Source organism: Carcharhinus amblyrhynchos, chromosome 12 (genome assembly GCF_965287045.1).
Source record: "Carcharhinus amblyrhynchos chromosome 12, sCarAmb.v2.hapA, whole genome shotgun sequence".
In the NCBI taxonomy this organism is placed as follows: Eukaryota; Metazoa; Chordata; class Chondrichthyes; order Carcharhiniformes; family Carcharhinidae; genus Carcharhinus; species Carcharhinus amblyrhynchos.
This window is the reverse complement of record NC_137335.1, coordinates 14,800-36,371: the sequence shown is the minus strand read 5'-3', so window position 1 is coordinate 36,371 and position 21,572 is coordinate 14,800. Positions and strand designations below refer to the sequence as shown.

General features: G+C 42.9%; 1 protein-coding gene across 5 annotated transcripts in view; it reads left to right on the top strand.

The window, feature by feature from the left end:
- utrn (utrophin) overlaps positions 1 to 19,116 on the top strand; it is a 517,764-nt gene extending 498,648 nt beyond the window's left edge. For 4 of the 5 annotated variants that reach the window (XM_080199920.1, XM_080199921.1, XM_080199919.1 and 1 more), the window contains 5 exons: positions 1,424 to 1,667; positions 3,935 to 4,043; positions 9,729 to 9,815; positions 16,985 to 17,007; positions 17,944 to 19,116. In XM_080199920.1, the coding sequence (XP_080056046.1) occupies positions 1,424 to 1,667; positions 3,935 to 4,043; positions 9,729 to 9,815; positions 16,985 to 17,007; positions 17,944 to 17,955 (475 nt within the window). In that variant the 3' untranslated portion in view covers positions 17,956 to 19,116. The remainder of the gene's footprint in view (positions 1 to 1,423; positions 1,668 to 3,934; positions 4,044 to 9,728; positions 9,816 to 16,984; positions 17,008 to 17,943) is intronic. The other variant, XM_080199918.1, reaches the window with a different exon arrangement.
- Positions 19,117 to 21,572: the final 2,456 nt, after the last annotated feature.

The following is a 21,572-nucleotide window of genomic DNA, read 5'->3' as shown; positions in this document are numbered from 1 at the left end:
GCAGAAGGATGTCATTCGGCCTATCAGGGCTGAACATTCTACCGAATCTCACTGCCCTGCCTTATCCCCATTCTATCGAACATTTTTTTCAGATAGCAATCCAGTTCCCTTTTGAATACGTCAATTGAACCTGCCTCTATCACCCTCCCAGGAAGTTTATCCTAGACTCTACCTACCCTCTGGATGAAAATTTTCTTTCCCCATATTACCAGTGATTAGCTGAGACATGTACACCAGGGAGACAAGTTTGAGTCAGATGATCTTGACTGGATATAGTTTCAGTCACGGTTCATTTTATTGGTCACTAGTGTTCCAATACTCAAACCCATCCCACACCTTAATGAGAGCAGAAATTAACCTATGCCAGGCACTTAACCAGATGCAGAGTGAAACTTCTTCTACACTGCCTTAACCAAATACTTCAACCCCAATCTTGGAATAGAAGTCACTACTGCATCAGTGGATTTTTTCCCCAAAGTTACTCAGCACGGTACTTGTCTGATATCGTCACTTGATGTAGATATGTGTTGTTTCAAACTGAGAACTCTTCTAGACAAGAGAGCTTTTTACCCCATCAATTTGAATCGGAATTGAACTCCAATCAAAAGGTCAGCGTCAAGTCAGCATCAACTCGCCAGCTCCCTACAGTTTTAGATGTAATTTAAATGCTTTTTTTTATAATTTACTATAAAACAGATGCTAACTTATAATGAAATTAATTGGCAGAATTAGTTTAGCATTTTCTTATAGGCTACAATAACTCCAGGAGTTGGTTGTGAAGGAGCCGTACCTTTATCGCACTAAATAAAGATAAATAATAACCACAAGCCTGTGGTGAACACAACAGGTCTCGATCAGGACTGAAAGGACAAAGGACCCACTCGGGGTCTTGCTTTATACAGGGTTCGCTATACAAGCTCCACCTGGTCATCTAATTACCAATCCCCAGGGAGCTCATATTCAATGAGCACAACTGGGTGGTCAGTTAGTGATTCCCCATGCAGATCATGGGAGTTATCAGATAGGCATAAGCAGTGGTGAATTTGGAAAGTCCAGTTATCCTACTCTCACTGTGGCAAAAATAACCTATCACTTAGCTCTCTGACGAGGGATTTTCCTCAGGTGGAATTTGCAGTTTAGATGTCTTTAATTTCAGTGCCTGTCGATCAATGGATACGTGTGGGCAGCAATTGAGGAACGAATTGGGTTTGCAAGCCCAAATCCACCGTCCCCGGAACTCGTCCAATGATCTGTTGACACTCCCTGTCGAAGCTCTTTTGTGAGCAGTGGTCACTGGAATGAGGCACTGGAAAGTTCACGAAAGCACGATAAAGCACAATGGCAATACCTGGAGGAACCTCACTTGTGTAAGAAGAGGTATTCCTGAAGCAAACTGAAAATCTAATTGCTTTTGTAATCACAGAAATCTACAGGCTGAGTATGAACGGTTAAAGCAGCAGCAGACTCTGAGAGATATAAAACCCTTGCCATCGCCAACCTTTTCAGCAAACCAGCAGAACTATCATGATGCTGAACTCCTGGCTGAGGCTAAGCTCCTACGGCAACACAAGGGACGACTCGAGGCCAGAATGCAGATATTGGAGGACCACAACAAACAGCTGGAGTCACAGTTGTGCCGACTGCGAAAACTCCTGGAAGAGGTACAGGTTAGTCAGGCATTCGGGTAGAATGGGAGCAAATGAGTAAAGTTACACACACAGCAATTTCCTAGTTGTTTAAATTGTGTCATTAATTGAAGTTCTGGTCCATCTTCCAAAATGTCTCCAGGAATAGCTAAATTGAGCTGGAATGAATAATGAAAATATCTACAGTGGGAATCTGCAGTCTGATGGCAATGGTTGGTTTAATTCATTGTCTATATCTTTGAGATACCACACCAAAACTTATTATTCTTTGCAAAATTTCTGAAGCCATTACTCAAAACCAGTTGCAATTGAGAAGGTGATCTTACCGAAAAATTTCTACTTGCAGAATGAGTGTGAAAGTGGGAGAGAACCCCACCCATTTTTTCAGTGAGCTTCCAAACATGATCTTATGGCATGTAGTGAAAAAAAAGGCAAAGTGTGATTCACGCCAGTAGCAGGAGTGGACAGGATCTATTTTGCTGGAAAACCAGCTGCTCTCACTAGAGAGTACTGTGCGCGTGCGCAGATCATTAGTGTTCTGTATGACAGAGCACTGAAGATCTATCCGCAGTCTACCCCCTAGATAGTGTCCCGATCACTGGGCTCCCTGACCCATTGCCCCCCCACCCTCCTGGATATCACCTGATACCCCTATACCTGCCTCTCTGTAGGCCCTGATCTTCACAGTGCCTGGTATCCAGTAAGCACTGTCAAGCTTGCAGTGCCAGAGTCTCAGCTTGGCACTGTCAAGGTCCCAGGCTAGCACAGCCCACCCCTGCCCCTGACCGGCCGGGGAGTCTCAATGGCCTTCGGTCCCACTGGCGAGCTGATCGTGACGGGTCCCGTCGGTGGGGACCACGCGTCATCCTTACCAGTGAAGACCTCCAACAGTGAGGCTGTTAAGGCAAGTGAACCTGGACGATTGCAAGAACTCCCCCGAGGCCAGTGTCCCTTCACCAGATCCAGATTTATTTACAATAGTTAGTAATACTCAACCAGGGGGAATACTTCCCAGTACCAAGTATACAATACACCAGCAACCTGGACACTCCACATTATATACCTCTGCAAGGCTTCAGTATTGGACAGCATTAACTACCTCAATCAGGGAGCTCATATTCTAACAGCCCACCTCGTTACTCCTAATCGTAATCATGTCAAGTACTTGTAAGATGTTTTCCCAAACGTTAAAGCTGTTTTGAAAATTAGCTCATTTTTCTACTTTAACCTTGTTTGGCGACACTTCCGCGATCATTGTATCCACTGGAGTTTAAAAAAGAGTAAAAGGCAACCTGATCCGAACCTTTAAAATTCTGAGGGGTGTCGACAGGGTGAATTCGGAGAGGATGCTTCCTCCTGTCGGAGAATCTAGAAGCAGGGGGTCACTGTTTAAAAATATGGTGTCGCTCATTTAAGACAGAGATGAGTTTTTTTTGCAGAGGGTCGTGAGTTTCTCGATCAACAAGGGGACAAAAGATTATCGGGAATAAGTAGGAATAAGGGGTTGAAGTTACAATCAGATCGACCGTGATCTTACTGAACGGTGTAGCATTCCTGCTTCTAATTCATATGTACATATTGTCCCTTCCTTCATCGCCTGTGTCATCTGACGATAGATAGATAGACCACAACCTTTTTGAATGTTGCCTCTCTGAGTGCCTGCTGTGAGCTGCGTGTGTCCCATCAGTAATTTTCAAATCTTTCTCACCGATCTGTCTTGGAAAAAATGCTTGTTCCCATATCACGTGACAGAGATCGCAAACACAGTTTCATTCCCTAACTCTTTCCTAGTTCAGTCATTGAGATGGAGTTGAAACAACCTTGCAAATTCTCCGATAAATATTCAGTTTTAACTGGTACGTCGTCGGTTCAATGTTCCTCGAGCAAATAATTGGGAATGCTAATTTGGAATGCCACTGCTAGACTAGCACATTGTAACCCAGGTGAGACATGTGGAATTGGGACTGTACTTTGTAATGTAAACCAAACAATCATTACTAATAGGAGTAATAACTTGAAGATACATTAGGTTGTCTGCCCTCTCTCCACATGAAGGCTGGCATAATGCAGTCGTTCATTAGAAAATGCTTCATTCTTACTGCAGTCACTGACTGCTGATGAATGCTACGTGACATGTCCTTTATCTCGTGTTCCAACAATGACCAATAACCTGTTCGTACTCTTTAGTATCCATCTTATCGAGTACATTTATCAATCCCTGTGAGTCTTGTTAAAATTTAGAGCAGTAATATAATTTTATAACTTCTACTGTCGTGATTTCTTTATAGCCATTAACAGAATCGAAGCCAAACGGAGTTCCTTCAGTTTCTCCAACTACTCCCTTTCAGCTTGCTGAAACTGGTCAAACCTGTAATGAGGACTTCAGCTCGCAGACAGGTTAGTGATGAATGTAAAGATTCGTATTAAAATAAAGGCAAGTGTAAGCGGTATCCCTCAAGCCACAAACACAGTAAAAAATTCTGTTAAAAAGCCAAATATTCCATCTAGCTAATCCCATCATAATGTACAATAATCTCTATCGAGGAACAGTATTCAAAGAAAACGTCTGCATTGATTCTTCCTTCTCCCTGATGGTTAATGGAGAGGAATACTAGAGTTTATTATTCAACCTTAAAAACAAATATTTACTATGGCATGACAGTTCATGTCTCAGGAATGCTGGAACAATGGTGTTCCATAGAGCATTCTATTTCTTGGGTCTATTTGTTGTAGGATTTTATCTCACGCGTAACCATATTTAAAAGTGAGTGAACTTCTACCACTTTATTGTTTATTTAAGACTATTTGATTGGAAAGCGTGATGCTACAAATTGCACGAATCGTAGAGCATGAAGCATATTCTATTTTTGCTCCTTACACAAAGGTTCTCTGTTTACGAACGACGCTACGTTACGACTCACTGGCATTGAAACAGTGCTGGACGTGGCTCACTTTCATTGTTCCTTTCAGTGACACGTAACGGTCTCGGCCGCACCATCGTGGAGAAGGGTTGGGTAGAGGTAAACTATTGAAGGTCAGGTGACTGGTACTTTCTTGTAGCAGGTTAACGACCAGCAGATGTCTGGGCACAGGCCTCCGTGACTTCAAAAAGCTGCTTTAAGTATATTTAATTTTTAGGTTTTCGATGTTTATTCCGCAGGTTCTATATATGTATGTAACATTTGTGTGTTCTACTAAATCTAAACCGATCAGAGTTCTGAACGTAGGTCTCTTAAAAAACTTATTTGGAGAGATGGAAAACCTAATTCAAGCTTCAAACCTGGAGGCTGTTCGAAAGCACCGTATTCACATTTAAACCGCAAGATAATTATTTTGACTTTCCAGTTTCCTCTCTGTTTTGATCATTTAGAATCTAACCTAAATGTAACCTACCGAGAACACGCATATGGAATCGTAGCACGTAATACAGCACAAAGATGCTCTTCGGCCCACTGAGTCTGTGCTGGCTCTTTTAAAGAACAATCCAGGTCGTTACACCATTTATTTCTCACCAAATCCCTGCAAGTATTTATCCTATCCCCTTTTGTGAATGCTACTATTGAATTTGTATCCACTACAATTTGGCAAGCTGCATCCAAAATTGGCTTAGTGGCAGGAGGCAGAGGCTGACGATCAAAGGTTGGTTTTGTGACTGGAAGGCTGTGTAAAGTAGTGATCTGCAGGGATAGGTGCTGGATCCCTTGTTGTTTATAGTGTACGTTAATGATCTAGACATGAATGTAGGAGGAATGCTAAATAAGTTTGCAGGTGACACAAGAATAGTGGTGTAGTAAATAGCAATGAACAAAGCCTTAGATTACAGGATAATATAAACAAGCTGGTTAAGTGAGCAGAACAGTAGCAAATGGAACTTAACTCTGAAAAGCGTGAGGCAATACATTACTGGAAAACTAACAAGGCAGGGAATACACAATGAATGTTGGACTGACGGCACACCTTTATAGTTGCTAACACTTTAAGGTAGTTTTGAGTCTAAAAATATGTTGCTTATTTGGAACTGAAGCAGTTATAAATTGGAGTGGCTTCTTTTCACGTTTAAATACTGTTCAAATGGGCAATAGTTAAGCTACTTTGTTTGTTAAAGCTATAGTTAAACTGTGTTATTAAATAAAGTTTGTCTTACTACAAAACATCTCTGATTTATCAGCAGAATTACTCCTGGAGTGAGGCACCATGCCGTCACATTTATGCCAGAATAGGAACATTACTAATCTAGCTGCCTATTGTAATTTGGGATTCTGGTCCAGGGTCCTAATGCAATAACGTTCAATCTGTGTTCTCTGCTTTGAGTATCGGAAACAGTTTTTGTTTATTTATTGCATTTGAATCCTTCATAATTTTAAGCACATCTTTCAAACCTGAGATGTCAGCTTCTCAGTGCCTCCAGTCTACCCACATAATCCTTCATCCCTGAAACTACGGGTAGGATTAAGATTGGATCCCACTGTGGAAAAGGCACCTTGAAGAAACACCCACTTCCTGCCTGATGTCCAAACAAGGTGACATGCTGGGCTGCCCCTGTTATAAAGCAGAGGAGAATCTCCCTCCTGAGAACTAACACCTAAGTATTCAAAGAGGAGTACCGAGCCCTTTAATCTGTTAAAAGTGTGTGTGAAGTGGTACGATCTGCTCTTCAGCAACTTTTAGTGGTTAAATCAAAATAACTCCATGACACTCTCTCTAAAGTGAGAAAGTAACAGTTTATTTACCTAACAGTGAACAAGTTCACTAAACTATTAACAAACCAAATAAAACACAATTCTAATGGTATGCTGTTCAAATAAATGCAATTCCTACGCATTACAAAAAATAGTATTTTAGTCACTCTCTAAATTACAGCCAGGTTTTGTGTCTTCCAGAATATTGTGGGCCTTCACTGTTGATTCTTCTTTCTTCTTTAATACCTTCACTATCGAGATGGTGCTTTTTCTTAAAACATAAATAAAGCTATGAGAGCCAGCAGTTCTCTCTCCATCTAGAGCTGAGAGTTGAACTAAGAGCTGTTACTCCGGCAGCTGGCAGCTGCTCTCTCCTTATCCCGTGGCCTCCTTCCTTTTATACCTGTGATGACGTATTAATATTCCCAAAATAGGATTGGTCCTAGGTTGCCAAAACCATCAGATTTAAATTTAATAGAGGGTTCTTGGTATCTAAATGCCTAATTCTGATTCATAGGCCGATTTCAAATAATTCAGATGCCTGAAAGCCTGTTGCCTTGGCAACACTGCTGCTTGACCTTTTGGTGTAAATGTTTCATTTTGGGCACCTTATACGTACTTGCATTTTTTAAACTTTCTAAGCACAGAAGAAGCACCACCTTTTAAAGGAACCGTATAATGCTTTCTCCCTAGCATTTTACAATTTGACAAACACCGATCTACAATTACTCTACCCAACTTCGCAACACCCCCGATCCTTCAACTCTTGCCACCAACGTCAAAATTGAGTCCAGGTGGCACGTCACGGGGTAATCCTGGGTATGAGTCGGTGCAGACTCGATGGGCCAAATGGCACTATAGGGATTCTCAATATTAATCAATCTGACATACGGTCGGATATTGACGATGAAACTATAACGATGCAGTAGAACCCAACATCTCGCTGTTTTGGTAATGCTATATTTAAAATGCACATCTGAGTTTTTATGTACGGTAAAGATTAGCAGATAATGTAAAAGGGAACTTGAAAATCATCTCAAAAAGATACTTAAAAGAATGCTGGGCTGATTAGGGGAAGCAAGGAAATTGTCTTGTGGAGGCACAGGGCATTCTTCACAAAAGAAGAGGATGAAGTTAATGGCATTGTAGAAACGCTCTAAGCCATTATTTATTTCTTCAGGTACTTCAAGCTTGGTCTAACCAGGGATTTTTTTATAGTTGAAATACGAGTTCTCACCCTTAGTTTTCTATTCCTCTGGATATAAAGGCATTCTATGAGCATTTCTCATTATTTTCTGTCCGTGGCATTTTCATTTTTATTAAGAGACCTCTCAAAACATTTCCGTAGTGGTTTTACTAGCGCTGCTAATAGAAACATCTCTGGGTTTAGGAATTCATTTATATGTTAATTTTAGAGGTTTTGGAAAGCAGAACAAATAATTTTTGTGACCTTCATAATTGAATATTGTAAACAATCTTCTGATCGATAGATTCAAAAATGGCACGTTCCATTTACAACAACACCTATTTGCACTTAGTATCTTTAACATAGTAAAGCATGCTATAGCTTACAGTTTGACTCCATAGTTGAAACCTTACCACATTGTCAGAACGTTAATGGTTCAAACCTAACTCAAGAATTTGAACATGTAATCCAGCCAGTGTACACTCTCCTTTTTGTCAACGTGCATGGCTTATTTACAGATTACAACCAATGTCCCGGACTGCTGTATCACCGTACCTGGGTACGTCCAGCCCCACTAGCAGGACAGATCCATCAGAGTTGACGGTACATTGTTATGCACTCAGGAATGATCACGGGAGTCCTGAATATTGACTCCGGATCCCATTAAGTTTTGTGGTTTCATGTCAAACGTGGAGTAGGAAACCTCCTGCTGACTACCACCTACCTGCTGAAGGCACTGACAAAATCTCAATAGTAGTACTGAAGACTTGCGGTCTGGAACTAACTGCTCCGAGATGAGCTGTTCTAGTATAGCTACAACGCTGGCACGAATGTCATACTTTGCCTGGGTATCTCTTGTCCATAAAAGGCAGGACAAATCCAATCTAGCCAACTATATTTCCATCAATTTGCTTTTCAGCAAGATGGTGGAAGGTGTCATTGACAACACTGCCAAATGGCACCTACTCAGCAATAATCAGCTCACTAATGTTCAGTTTCGGTTCAGCAAGGGCCACTTGACTCCAGACCATATTACAGCCTTGGTCTAAACATGGGCAAAAGAACTGAACTCCAGAGGTGAGATGAGATGAGAGCCCGTGACATCAAAGTACCATTTGACCGTGTGTTGCATCAAAGAGACTTCACAAAATCGAAGTCAATGGAAATCCATTCGTACTTTGTCAATGTCCCCAGGTGGCTTAAACAGCAGTTCTTAAAATAGCGAAATATTTACACGACTTCACCTTGCAAAATTACAAAACCATTAGAAAGGAATTACGCTGTCTGAAAGTAGCCCACCCAGAAAATTGATTTATTCAAGAGTGGTCTATCCCCTGAACTATTCACAGACATCCAGATACAATGGGCGGAATTCTCCGACCGCACCGGTTTAAAAACCTGAAATTCCCACCCGACCGTCAACGGGGTTTCACATTCGCTGCAACCCACCCGCTAAAATTCCAGCAGCAGGCGGGATGGGACAACTCTGGCCAATGTGTTTGTCCAGGTGGGTGTGGACTGTGCTATTAAACTCAATCACTTTGGACAATGGACCCTGGCTGAGAAGAGGGCTTCACAGACCATTTAATTCAGTCATTATAAACAATGCACCTCGAATGAAGCTTCCTCAGCTTCTGTGACCATATTCAGTAATTGGGCAGTTAATCACATGATAGCAAACTAACTATTTAAATTAGAGAAGAAACTGCATTATGGTTGGAATCAGATAGATAATGAGTGGGTAACAACGAGAAGATAATTTGAGGTCTCTCTTGCATTCTCTCCTGCTCTATCCATTCTGCAAATACATGTCCTGCCTGTATCTGACTGGCCAGATCGGTAGTGTCTTCAAAGTAAAGCGCACAGTGGCCGGCTTCAGAGGAAACAGAGATTATCCCTCAGGAGCTTAAACCATCTTGGCTGAGAATTGAGAAAACTCCACCCGGTGGTCCTTTGTTGCTATGATTCTATGATAATATGTTTGTATAATCAAGAAAAACTATACTGGTTTTATCCACTTTGTGATGCCTGGACATGAAAAACACCATATATTTATACATTTTTTCTTTCTCAAATGTCACCGATATTTATATCATGTTATTTGGGATTGCAGTGATGCGAGTGACTGTACAGGAGATTTTCCTTCAGATTAAAGATAGAATTCTATTTGAGTGACGGCCTTCTGATTTTCTTGATTTCCGATTGTCCTGTTTCCAGATGATTTATTGATTCCGCCCCAGGACACGAGTACAGACCTCACAGATGTCATGGAACAAATCAATAGCTCTTTCCCCGTTTGCAGCCGTAAGTACAACAATGGTTGTGCTCTGTTTATTGCACTTGGTTTGTAGTTCCATTACCATTCTTATAGTACGTTAGAAATTACTTCAAATGTTAAAATCTCTGTAACCACGATGTTCTTTGTATTAATTGACTGCACCTGCCCTTAGTACTGTCCTGAAACCATCACACTTTTTATTTTTTTTGGACTGTGTACTTCCTTGCAGGCCGTAACTATTTAAAACAATTTGAGACATAACTTAGTATCACGTAGACAGAAAGGCTGAATGCTGAAGTATCCAGTTAAAGATTGTAGAATTCCACCTCTGGTGCTGAATTGTTCACTGTACATCTAAAGTAACATCATCCCAGTCAGCAATGCTTTCAAATTGATCATGTCAGGTCAGTTGAGGTGATACAAATCAAGGATTCTTAGAAGACAGGTTGTGTATATCATGGAGGAATGAGCAAAACCGTGCTGTCTAAGTGTCACTCAGATCTCTAATCTATCGTAATTCACACAGTCCTTGACGATCTGACACAGATACAAGTTGGAAGCTGTGAAAACCTGATTTCCAATCACTTGAATAAATTTACATCTAATTAAAGACCCCCAAAAAAACAAGATTTTCATACCTCACCAACGTAGGCACCCACGACATAGGTAGGAAAAGGGACGGGGATATAAAACAGAATTTCAGGGAGTTAGGGTGGAAGCTTAGAGCTAAAACAGAGTGGTTATCTCTGGTTTGTTACCTGTGCCTCGGGATAGCATGGAGAAGAATAGAGAGAGAACATTTGAACTCGTGGCTAAAGGGATGGTGCAGGAGGGAAGGGGTCAGATACTTGGACAATCGGGGCTCATTCTGGGGTAGGTGGGACCTCTACAAGAGGGATGGTCTGCACCTGAACCAGAGGGGTACTAATATCTTGGGGGGGGATATTTGCCAATGCTGTTTGGGGGAGGGGGGTGTTTAAACTGATTCAGAGGGGGGTGGGAACCTGAATTGTAGCTCCAGCGTACAGGAGGTTGAGAGTAGGAAGGTCACGGATAAGGTTTCTAGGTCACAGCAGTGTATTGGCAGGCGGGAGGGTGGTTTGAAGCGTGTATACTTTAATGCGAGGAGCGTACGCAATAAAGGTGGATGAACTTGCAGCCTGAATTGGTGCCTGGGACTTCGACGTTGTGGCCATTTCAGAGACACGGATAGAGCAGGGACAGGAATGGTTGTTGCAGGTTCCGGGGTTCAGATGTTTCAGTCAGAGTAGAGAAGATGGTAGAAGAGGGGGAGGCGTAGCATTGTTGGTCAAGGACTGTATTACGGTGGCAGAAAGGACGTTTGATGTGGACCTGTCTACTGAGGTAGTAGAGGCTGAGATTAGAAACAGGAAAGGAGAGGTCACCCTGCTGGGAATTGCTTATGGGCCTCCAAAAAGTTCCAGAGATGTAGAGGAAAGGATTGCAAAGATGATCCTGGATAGGTGCGAAAATGACAGGGTCATCTTTAGGGGGGACTTTAACTTTACAAATATCGATTGGAAAAGCTATAGTTCAAGCACGTTAGAGGGGTCAGTTTTTGTCCAATGTGTGCAGGAAGGTTTCGTGACACAGTATGTAGATAGGCCAACAAGAGGTGAAGCTACATTGGATTCGGTACTGGGTAATGAACCAGACCAGGTGTTAGACTTGGAGGTAGGTGAGCACTTTGGTGATAGTGACCACAGTTCGGTTACGTTTACCTTAGTGATGGAAAGGGATAGGCGTATACCGAAGGGCAGAAGTTATAGCTGGGGGAAGGTAATTATGAGGCTATTAGGTGAGATTTAGGATACATAAGGTGGAGTAGGAAATTGCAGGGGCTGGGAACATCTGAAATGTGGAGCTTATTCAAGGAGCAGCTACTGCGAGTCCTTGGTAAATATGTACCTGTCAGGCAGGGAGGAAGTGGTCGAGCGAGGGAACCGTGGCGTACTAAGGAAGTCGAATCTCTGGTGAAGGGGAACAAGGAGGCTTATGTAAAGTTGAGACGTGGAGGCTCAGTTAGGACACTGGAGAGTTATAAATTAGCCAGGAAGGAGCTAAAGAGAGAGAGTTAAGAAGAGCTAGAAGAGGACATGAGAAGACTTTGGCAGATAGGATCAAAGAGAACCCTAAAGCTTTCTACAGGTATGTCAAGAATAAAAGATTGGTTAGGGCAAGATTAGGGCCAGTCAGAAACAGCAGTGGGAAGTTATGCGTGGAGCTGAAGAGATAGGAGAGGCACTGAATGAGTATTTTTCGTCAGTATTCACACAGGAAAAAGTCAGTGTAGTCGAGGAGAATACCGCGATACCAGGTTGTAGACTAGAAAGGACAGGATTGAGGTACATAAGGAGGAGGTGTTAGCAATTCTTAAGAGTATGAAAATAGATAAGTCCCTTGGGCCGGGTGGGATTTACTCTAGGATTCTCTGGGAGACTAGGGAGGAGATTGCAGAGCCTTTGGCTTTGATCTTCACGTCGTCATTGGCTACAGGTATAGTGACGCAAGACTGGAGGATAGCAAATGTTGTCCCCTTGTTCAAGAAGGGGAGTAGAGATCATCCTGGGAATTATAGACCGGTGAGCCTTACTTCTGTTGTGGGCAAAGTTTTGGGAAGAATTATAAGGGATAGGATTTATAATCATCTGGAGAGAAATAAATTGATTAGGGATAGTCAACACGGTTTTGTGAAGGGTAGGTCATGCCTCACAAACCTTAGAGTTTTTTGAAAAGGTGACCAAAGAGGTGGATAAGGGTAAGGCAGTTGATGTGGCGTATATCGATTTTAGCAAAGCGTTTGATAAGGTTCCGCATGGTAGGCTACTGCAGAAAATGCAGATGCATGGGATTGAGGGTGATTTAGCAGTTTGGATCGGGAATTGGCTAGCTGATAGAAGACAGAGGGTGGTGGTCGATGGGAAATATTCAACCTGGAGTTCAGTTACAAGCGGTGTATCTCAAGCATCTGTTTTGGGGCCACTGCTGTTTGTCATTTTTATAAATGACCTAGATGAGGGTGTAGAAGGACGGATTAGTAAATTTGCCGACAACACCGAAGTCAGAGGAGTTGTAGACAGTGAGGATGTTACAGTTTGCAGAGGGACATAGATAAGCTGCAGAGCTGGGCCGAGAGGTGGCAAATGGAGTTTAGTACGGAAAAGCGTGAGGTGATTCACTTTGGTAAGAGTAACAGGAGTACAGAATATAGGGCTAACGGAAGGACTCTTAGTAGTGTCGACGAGCAGAGAGATCTCGAGGTACGTGTGCATAGCTCCCTGAAAGTCGGCACCCGGGTCGATAAGGTCGTCAAGAAGGCGTACGGTGCGTTAGCTTTTATTGGTAGAGGGATTGAATTTCGGAGCCGTGAGGTCGTGTTACGACTGTACAAAACTCCGGTGCGGCCGCACTTGGAGTATCGCGTGCAGTTCTGGTCGCCGCATTATAGGAAGGATGTGGAGGCATTGGAAAGGGTGCAGAGGAGGTTTACCAGGATGTTGCCTGATATGGTGGGAAGGTCTTATGAGGAAAGGCTGAGGGATTTGAGGTTATTTTCATTAGAGAGAAGGTGGTCACGAGGTGACCTAATTGAGACATACAAGATGATCAGAGGATCGGATAGGGTGGACAGCGAGAGCCTTTTACCTCGGATGGTGACGGCTAACACGAGGGGACATAGCTTTAAATTAAGGGGTGGTAATTATAGGGCGGATGTCAGAGGTAGGTTCTTTACTCAGAGGGTAGTAAGGGCGTGGAATGCCCTGCCTGCAGCAGTTGTGGACTTGCCAACTTTCAGGGCGTTCAAACGGTCATTTGATAGTCATATGGATAACATTGGAATAGTTTAGGTTAGAGGGTCATTAGATTGGTTCCACTGGTCGGCACGACATCGAGGGCCGAAGGGCCTGTACCGCGCTGCAATGTTCTACGTTCAATGTAATGTCACGTTGTCAAGGTTTACTGCAGGTTCACCCAGACGTGAACCTGTCATGAGGATAGCCCCAGGGGTGCAAAGGTCACTATAGCTCCTAGGGTGAGGGACATGACCAACCAGTGCCAGGGGGCAATGCCAGGACAAGCCTAGTGGGGAGCCCAGTGTGAGGCAGGTGGCGTGGGCTCATCTATTTGATGTGGGAGGGAGCAGGCATAGAGAGCTATGGGGATGCCAGCGATGACGCAGCGGAGGAGTGGAGGGTAGGGGGACGTGGAGATGCTTGCATTGACCGGATGGGAAGAATGGGGATATTGGAGGGGGAGGTGGGGTGAAGGCCACAGATATTTTTGTGGCGGAGGGGCGAGGATTAATAAAAGGGCTACCTGATCTCAGTGGCAGCGGTCCCAGCTCTAAGGGTCCCCACCTCGCCTGAGTGACGATGCAAAGCACAGCCACTCTGTTGTATGGTAGTTAAGGGGACAAGACTGGCCAGCGATGTGGAGAGTTCCACGCCCATTTTCTCTACAGGCCTGACACTCGGCCCAATTCCACCAATTGTTAAAGTCAGGATATAGAAAGGCTGACAAAATGGGCAGACTGGTGGCCGAAGAATTTAATTTGGGAGTAGTGTGCAATGTTGCATTTAGTCAAAGAGATACAGAACATATTCAGCCCCAGAGCTCCACCGTTCAATTAGATGATGTCTGATCTACACCATTCTCCCATGCTATCTATATGGCTCTCGATGTCCTTTGTCTGCAGGAATCTACCAATTTCTGTTTTAAACATCTCAACGATTGAGCTTTCACCGTCTTCTGGGGTAGAGAATTCCAAAGATTCACCACTCAGTGAAGAAATTCCTCCTTATCTCAGTCTCAAATCACTTACTCTTTATTCTAAGATTAAGTCTCCTGCTTTTAGACTCACTGGCCGGAGGAAACATCTTGGGGCAAATTTTCCCATTCCACCCACCACGGGAATTGTAGAGGATGAGGGGCGGATAACAGAAAGATACGTCGACCTCGGTGGGATTTTCCAGTTTCAGGGCAGCCCGATGGAAATCCCACCTCCTATCCTTGTTCATTCCATCGTGCCCTGTAAGAATTTTGAAAGTTTCTATGAGGTCACCCCTCCAAGGAAGACAGATCCAGTCTCCACACTCTCTTCTCAAGACAATTCTGCCATCGCAGGGATTAATCTGGTGAAAGCAAATTACTGCAGGTGCTGGAATCTGAAAACAAAAACAGAAATCGCTGGGAAATCTCAGCAGGTCTGACAGTGACTGGAGACAGAACAGCCAATATTTCAAGTCCGGATAACCCTTCGTCAGAGTCCATCCAGTGAACCTCTTTTGCACTCCCTTTATAGGAGGTCAGGGGACCAAAAACGTGCAGAATACACTGGGTGAGGTCTCACCGAGGCTACATTCAACTGCAACAAGACACCTTTACTCCTGTGCTCAAATCCCCGTGCAGTGAAAGCCAACGTACCATCTGCCTTCCTAATTACTGCACCTGCATATTAACCTTTGCTGACTCATGAACAAGGACACCAGGACACCCACACTTCCCACCCTCTCAGCATTTAATAAATACTCTGCCTTTCTGCATTTTCTACTGAAATAACTTCACGTATATTCACATTATAGGAGAGGCAATGTCGACTTAATGGCACTGTTCTAGAACATAAGCAGGATAAGGAAACCTGTGGGTTCATAGAACACTACAGCACAAACAGGCCCTTCGGCCCACGAGTTACGCCGATCACATCAACACCTACCAATCTATAGACCTATCTATAACCCCCAATCCCATTAACTTCCATATACTCATCCAGAAGTCTTTTAAAAGACCCCAGCGAGTTCGCCTCCACCACCACTGACGGCCGCCGATTCCATTCACTCACCACCCTCTGAGTGAAAAACTTACCCCTAACATCACTTCTGTACTCGCCTCCCCGCACCTTCAATCTGTGTCCTCTCATAGCGACCATTTCAACCCGGGGAAATAGCCTCTGAGAATCCACCCTATCTATTCCACTCAACATTTTATAAACTTCTATCAGGTCGCCTCTCAACCTTCGTCTCTCCAGGGAAAAGAGTCCCAGCTCCCTCAACCTAACTTCATAAGGCATGCCTCCCAGTCCAGGCAACATCCTTGTAAATCTCCTCTGTACCCTTTCAATAGCTTCTACGTCCTTCCTATAGTGAGGCAACCAGAACTGCGCACAGTACTCCAATTGAGGCCTGATAAGGGTCTTATAAAGGGTCATGTGTGTAAATCTTTGAATGTAGCAGGACCTATTGACGGAGTAACTAAGTCTGTAAAGTTTATTTATTACTGTCGCAAGTAATTAACATTGCAATGAAAATCCCCCAGTCGCCACACTTTGGCACCTGTTCGGATAACCGAGGGAGAATTTAGCACGGCCAGCACATCTTTTGCACTGTCGGAGGAAACCGGAGCACCCAGAAGAATCTCATGCAGACGTGGGGAGAATGTGCAGATTCTGCACAGACGGTGACCCAAGCGAGAAATTGAACCCGGGTCCCTGGCGCTGCGAGGCAGCCGTGTTAACCACTATGCCACCGTGCTGCCCCAGGAGCATACGGTACTAGCAGAATCATATAGTGTCTTGGGCTTCAGATACAAAAGTATAGAGTAGAAAAGCAACAATTTAGGTTGGAGAAAAAGATTGAGGTGAGATTTTATAGAGGTGTAGAAGATTATGACATGCATAAATCAAGTAAATAAGGAAAGGCTGTTGTCATTAGCTGATGGTTCAATGAACAAGAGACACCAATTTATGGTTTGTGGCAAGAGGTGCAGAGTGGCTGTGAGGAATAAATGTTATTCGACATCGATAACGAGTGGTAACGAACTGGAATTTGCTACGTATGAGGGTGGTGCAAGTGGAAGAAATCGGATGGAGATTTGAGGAAAGTAAACCTGGATTTGATGAGCCAATCGGCTTCCTTTTGTGCTGCAATGATTCTCTGACTCCGAAAGGAATTATTTTTGAATCCACTTCCTGCAGTGTGGCAAAACTGGCAACGAACTGTCGAACCTGATGGAGGTAATTCTTGCGTACGATGCCATCAATATTTCTCATTGACTAGAATCAAAAAGAGAACGTTTATATGAATTGCATTTGCAGGACCCCGATGATGATATTTTCTCTTCACGGTTTAACGCACCTTTACTAATACCTGGTTTTTCCTTCCTTCCCACATAATGACAGCAAGTTTTACTACAAGGCAACAGGTAAGATTCTTTTCATGTTTTATGTATAAGAAATTAGATTTCCTTCGCAGGGTTGAAAGAGAGGGTGAAGTCTCATCCCAGCCCCTTTCACAGTAGAAAAGAACTCATGAAGGGCAACTCTCAACATAAATCATTCAGAAACACAGCACTCCATTCCCTGAGAGGGTTTTGCAGCTATTGGCTGCTGAAACAAAAATATTCAGTGTTAAAAATGGTAAAGCCTGCCCTGAAGTTTGGTTTCACTTACCTGCAGTTCGTGACTTTGATATTTTTACAATGCAGGATTTTTACCACTTGTCCCGACGAAAGCCGAAGCCCCGGTCTTGCTAACTCCAACATTACGATCACTCGTTTGTTATATTCGTTCACGGGACGTGGGCATCGCTGGATGAGTCGGCATTTATTGCCCGTCACTGCCTCATTTCAGAGTGCAGTTCAGCGCAGCCGCATTGCGGTGAATCTGAAGTCACAATTTGGCCAGACCAGTGCAGCAGATTTCTTTATCTAAAAGGGGCATCAGTCAACCAGATAGGTTTTCACAACAATAGTTAAACATAATTAAACTTCTAATTCTAACATCATTATTGTTCAGAAAAATTTACTACCGTCGTGCATACTCAACCCACTGAGCAAAGGCTTCCACGTGCTTCATAAGACGCTTGCTAAAGGTAGGTTTAACATAGAAACATCGAAGAAAGGAGCAGAAGGAGGTCATTCGGCCCTTTGAGCCTGCCGCACCATTCATTACGATCACGGCTGATCGTCCAACTCAATAATCTAGTCTCGCCTGCTCCCCGTAATCTTTGATCCCATTTGCCCCGAGTGCTATATCCAGCCACCTGTTGAATATATTTAGTGCTGAATGTATCTCCACGCTTGGTTGTAGTACCTGATCCAGACATAAAATCATCGAATGTGTTCCTTTGTATCTCACAGGTAACGATGTAACGATACGTTCCATTCAGCAGACACTTGCATCGAGACCATTACTTCCTGTATGACCAGCAGTTGTGAATAATAACGAAACTGAACGGGACTTTCAAAGAATATCAATTTCACCAATTGGTCTCATTGAAGGAGCTTACCTGTGGAGACCCAACAAGTAGTTTTGACTATTGTCTGTTCCTCTTTCCTTCTTTTACTATGCAATTGTAAAATAATGAAGTATAAAATGTTGGAATCTGAAACTTATGCTACTATGTATAAAAGTGCAGCATTTGGGGAGGGGGACTTTTAAAATCACTTTTTACTACTGGTGTAGCAGAATATTGTTCTCAAACTGTATCTGCATTTTACAATGTTTTAAAGAAAATGCTACTTCCTGTAATGCCACCCTCTTGGAAAACAAAGCCTTACAGGTGTGTCTGAATGCTGGCTGTGTGCCTAAGAAAGTTGTTTATTTTAAAGTTCCGCCAAAGTCTTGCAAATATGAGAGGGGACGTTTTCTCCTCTGCAGTATGAATTTCTGTGCCCAGACAAATTTTACGAATAGGGTGATTATTTTAATGTATTGTAACAATGTAAAGCCATGACCACCTTTCTACCTCAAGACTGTCCCTTCTTTAATATCGCTTCTTACGTAACGTATTCCCCGACATACAAAACCTTCATTTTCATCAAACTAAATAATCCACGTATTTGATCAGTAGTGACTTGGTGACATTGCAATCTTCTCTTTTGACGCATCTTGTCAAAATTTATGACGATTAGCCCAATTTAATACATGTGTTAAACCCCCCCCCCCCCCCCCCAGTGATGTGATTCCTGGTCATTAGATAGGCAGCATTGCTACACTGTAAACATTTTCATCCTTCTTAGTTCAATAATTGACATTATATATGTTATATTTTAACACGTAAAGGCAGTGTTGTCTTTTATCTTAGATCCTGATCGTATCTGACATCACTACACATTCATTCAAAATAAAATTCATTTATATAACACAAGAACAAAATAACGTTTAATTTTTTCTCTGTATAGCTCCTGTTGTTAGTATGAATTTATTTGTAACATTGCAATGTTCTCTTGTGGATAAAACAAATCTTATGGCTGTTTATAAGCTAAAATCTGCACTGGTGTTAATATTAAACTTCATCTTATTGTTTTGAACATTATGAAACTATCAGACTTTGGATACTGAAGGATCTCTCCATTATCTCTTGTCACAAGCTTTCAATTCTAGTAACAGTGGAGGAGGTCACTATCAGTATTGACTTGCCCTTATACTGCTTTCATCAAATGACATTGTCAACTGTGATTGGAATCAAAAGACTCAAACGTACAAATATAGAAGGTAGGAATAGGCTATTTAGCTCTTTGAGCCTTCTTCACTATTCAGTATGGCCGATCAGCCAACTCAATAGCTTGTTCCTGCTTTTCCCTCAGATCCGTTATCCCAAGAGCTGTATCTAGTTCCCTGAAAACATGCATTGTTTTGGCTTGTGGCTTTCTGGTAGTGAATTCTACAGACTCACCACTCTCTGGGTGAAGAAATTTCTCCTAATCTCAGATTAAAAGGTTTACTCCTTATCTTTAAGCTACGACCTATGGTTTGGATCGCTCCCACTATCAGGAACATCCCTCCTGCATCTACCCCATCTATTCCTGGTAGAATTTTATAAGTTTCTACGAAATACGCTTTAATTCCTCTGAACTCCATCGAATGTAATCCTAACCGACTCAATCTTTCCTTATACGTCAGTCCCGCCATCCCAGTTTGGTAAACCTTCGTTGCATTCCCTCTATAACAAGAGCATCTTTTCTCAGAAAAGGAGACCAAAACTGCACACGGTATCCTAGGTGTGGCCTCACCGAGGCTCTGCCTAATTGGAGGAATACATCTCTGCTCCTGTATTTGTTCAAGAAATTATTGCCAGTTCCTACAATTTGGAGGGTAGCTAATGTAATCACACCGTTTAAAAAGGCAGGCAGAGAGAAAAAGGAATTTTAGAGCAGTCAGCCTGATATCGGTATTGGGGAAAATGCTAGGGTCCATCGTAAAAGATTAACTAGCAGAGGACTTGGAAAACAGCGACAGGATCAGACAGAATCACCATGGATTTACGGAAGGGAAAGTTGGCAAATCTAGTGGAATTTTTTGAGGATATAACTAATAAGGTTGATAAGGGGGAGCCAGCGGATATAGTTTATTTGGATTTTGAGAAGGCTTTTGACAATGCTTCACGTAAGAGATTAGTGTATAAAATTAAAGCACATGGAATTAGGGGTAGTGAATTGAGATGAACAGAAAAATAGGAAACAAAAGATTTACAGTGTTTTTTTTCTAAGTGGCAGGCTACTGGGGTACCATGGGGATCAGTCCTTTGGCCCCAGGTATTTGTAATGTATATTAGTGATTTGGATGAGGAAACTAAACGTAAATCTTGAAATTTGCAGGTGACACAAAACTAGTTGGAGGTATGCAGTGAGGATGATGCAGAAATGCTTCAAAATAATCTAGACAAGTTGAATGAGTGGGCAACTGCATGGAAGATGCAATATAATGGGGATAAATGTGAGATTATCCAGAGGTTATTATCCAAACATTAGAGTCATAGAGATATACACCACAGAAAAAGGCCCATCGCACCTGCACCTAACTATTCTAATCCCATTTTCCTTGGCTGATAGTTTTGTATCTAAATATTTCTTAAATTTTATAGAACATAGAACACTACAGCACAAACAGGCCCCTCGGCCCACGAGTTGCACCGATCACATCTATACCTACCAAGCCGTAGAACTATCTAACTCCCGACGCCGTTAGATTCCATATACTCATCCAGAAGTCTTTTAAAAGACCCCAGCGAGTTCGCCTCCACCACCACCGACGGCAGCCGATTCCACTCACTCACCACCCTTTAAGTGAAAAACTTAGCCCTAACATCTCTTCTGTACTTGCTTCCCAGCACTTTCTTCGTCAATGTGTTCAGTCACATTTTCAAAGAACTCAACTAGGCTCGTAAGGCAAGATCTGCCCTTGACAAAGCCGTGCTGACTATTCCTGATCATTCTAAACTTCTCTAAATGCTCATAAATCTCGTCCCTCAGAATCCTCTCCGTCAACTTACTGACCACCGAGGTCAGACTCACCAGTCAGTAATTTCCCAGGCTATTCCTGTTCCCTTTCTTCAAAATAGGAACCACATCCGCAATCCTCCAATCCTCTGGAACCTCTCCCGTCTCCCTCGACGACGCGAAGATCATCGCCAGGGGCTCTGCGATCACTTCCCTCACCTCCCACAGTAGCCTGGGGTACATCCGATCCGGCCCCAGCGACTTATCTATCTTGGTAGAGTTTAAAAGTTCCAACACATCCTCTTTCTTAACAGCCACATACTCAATCTTTTCAGTCTGCCGCAAACCTGTAGTACAACCTCCCAGATCACTTTCCACCTTGAATACTAAGGCAAAGTATTCATTAAGCACCTCTGCCATTTCTTCTGGATCCACACAGACTTTTCCCCCTTCACCTTTTATAGGTCATATCCCTTCTCATCCTTTTACTCTTCGTATATTTGTAGAACGCCTTGGGATTCTCCTTAATCTTACCCGCCAAGGCCTTC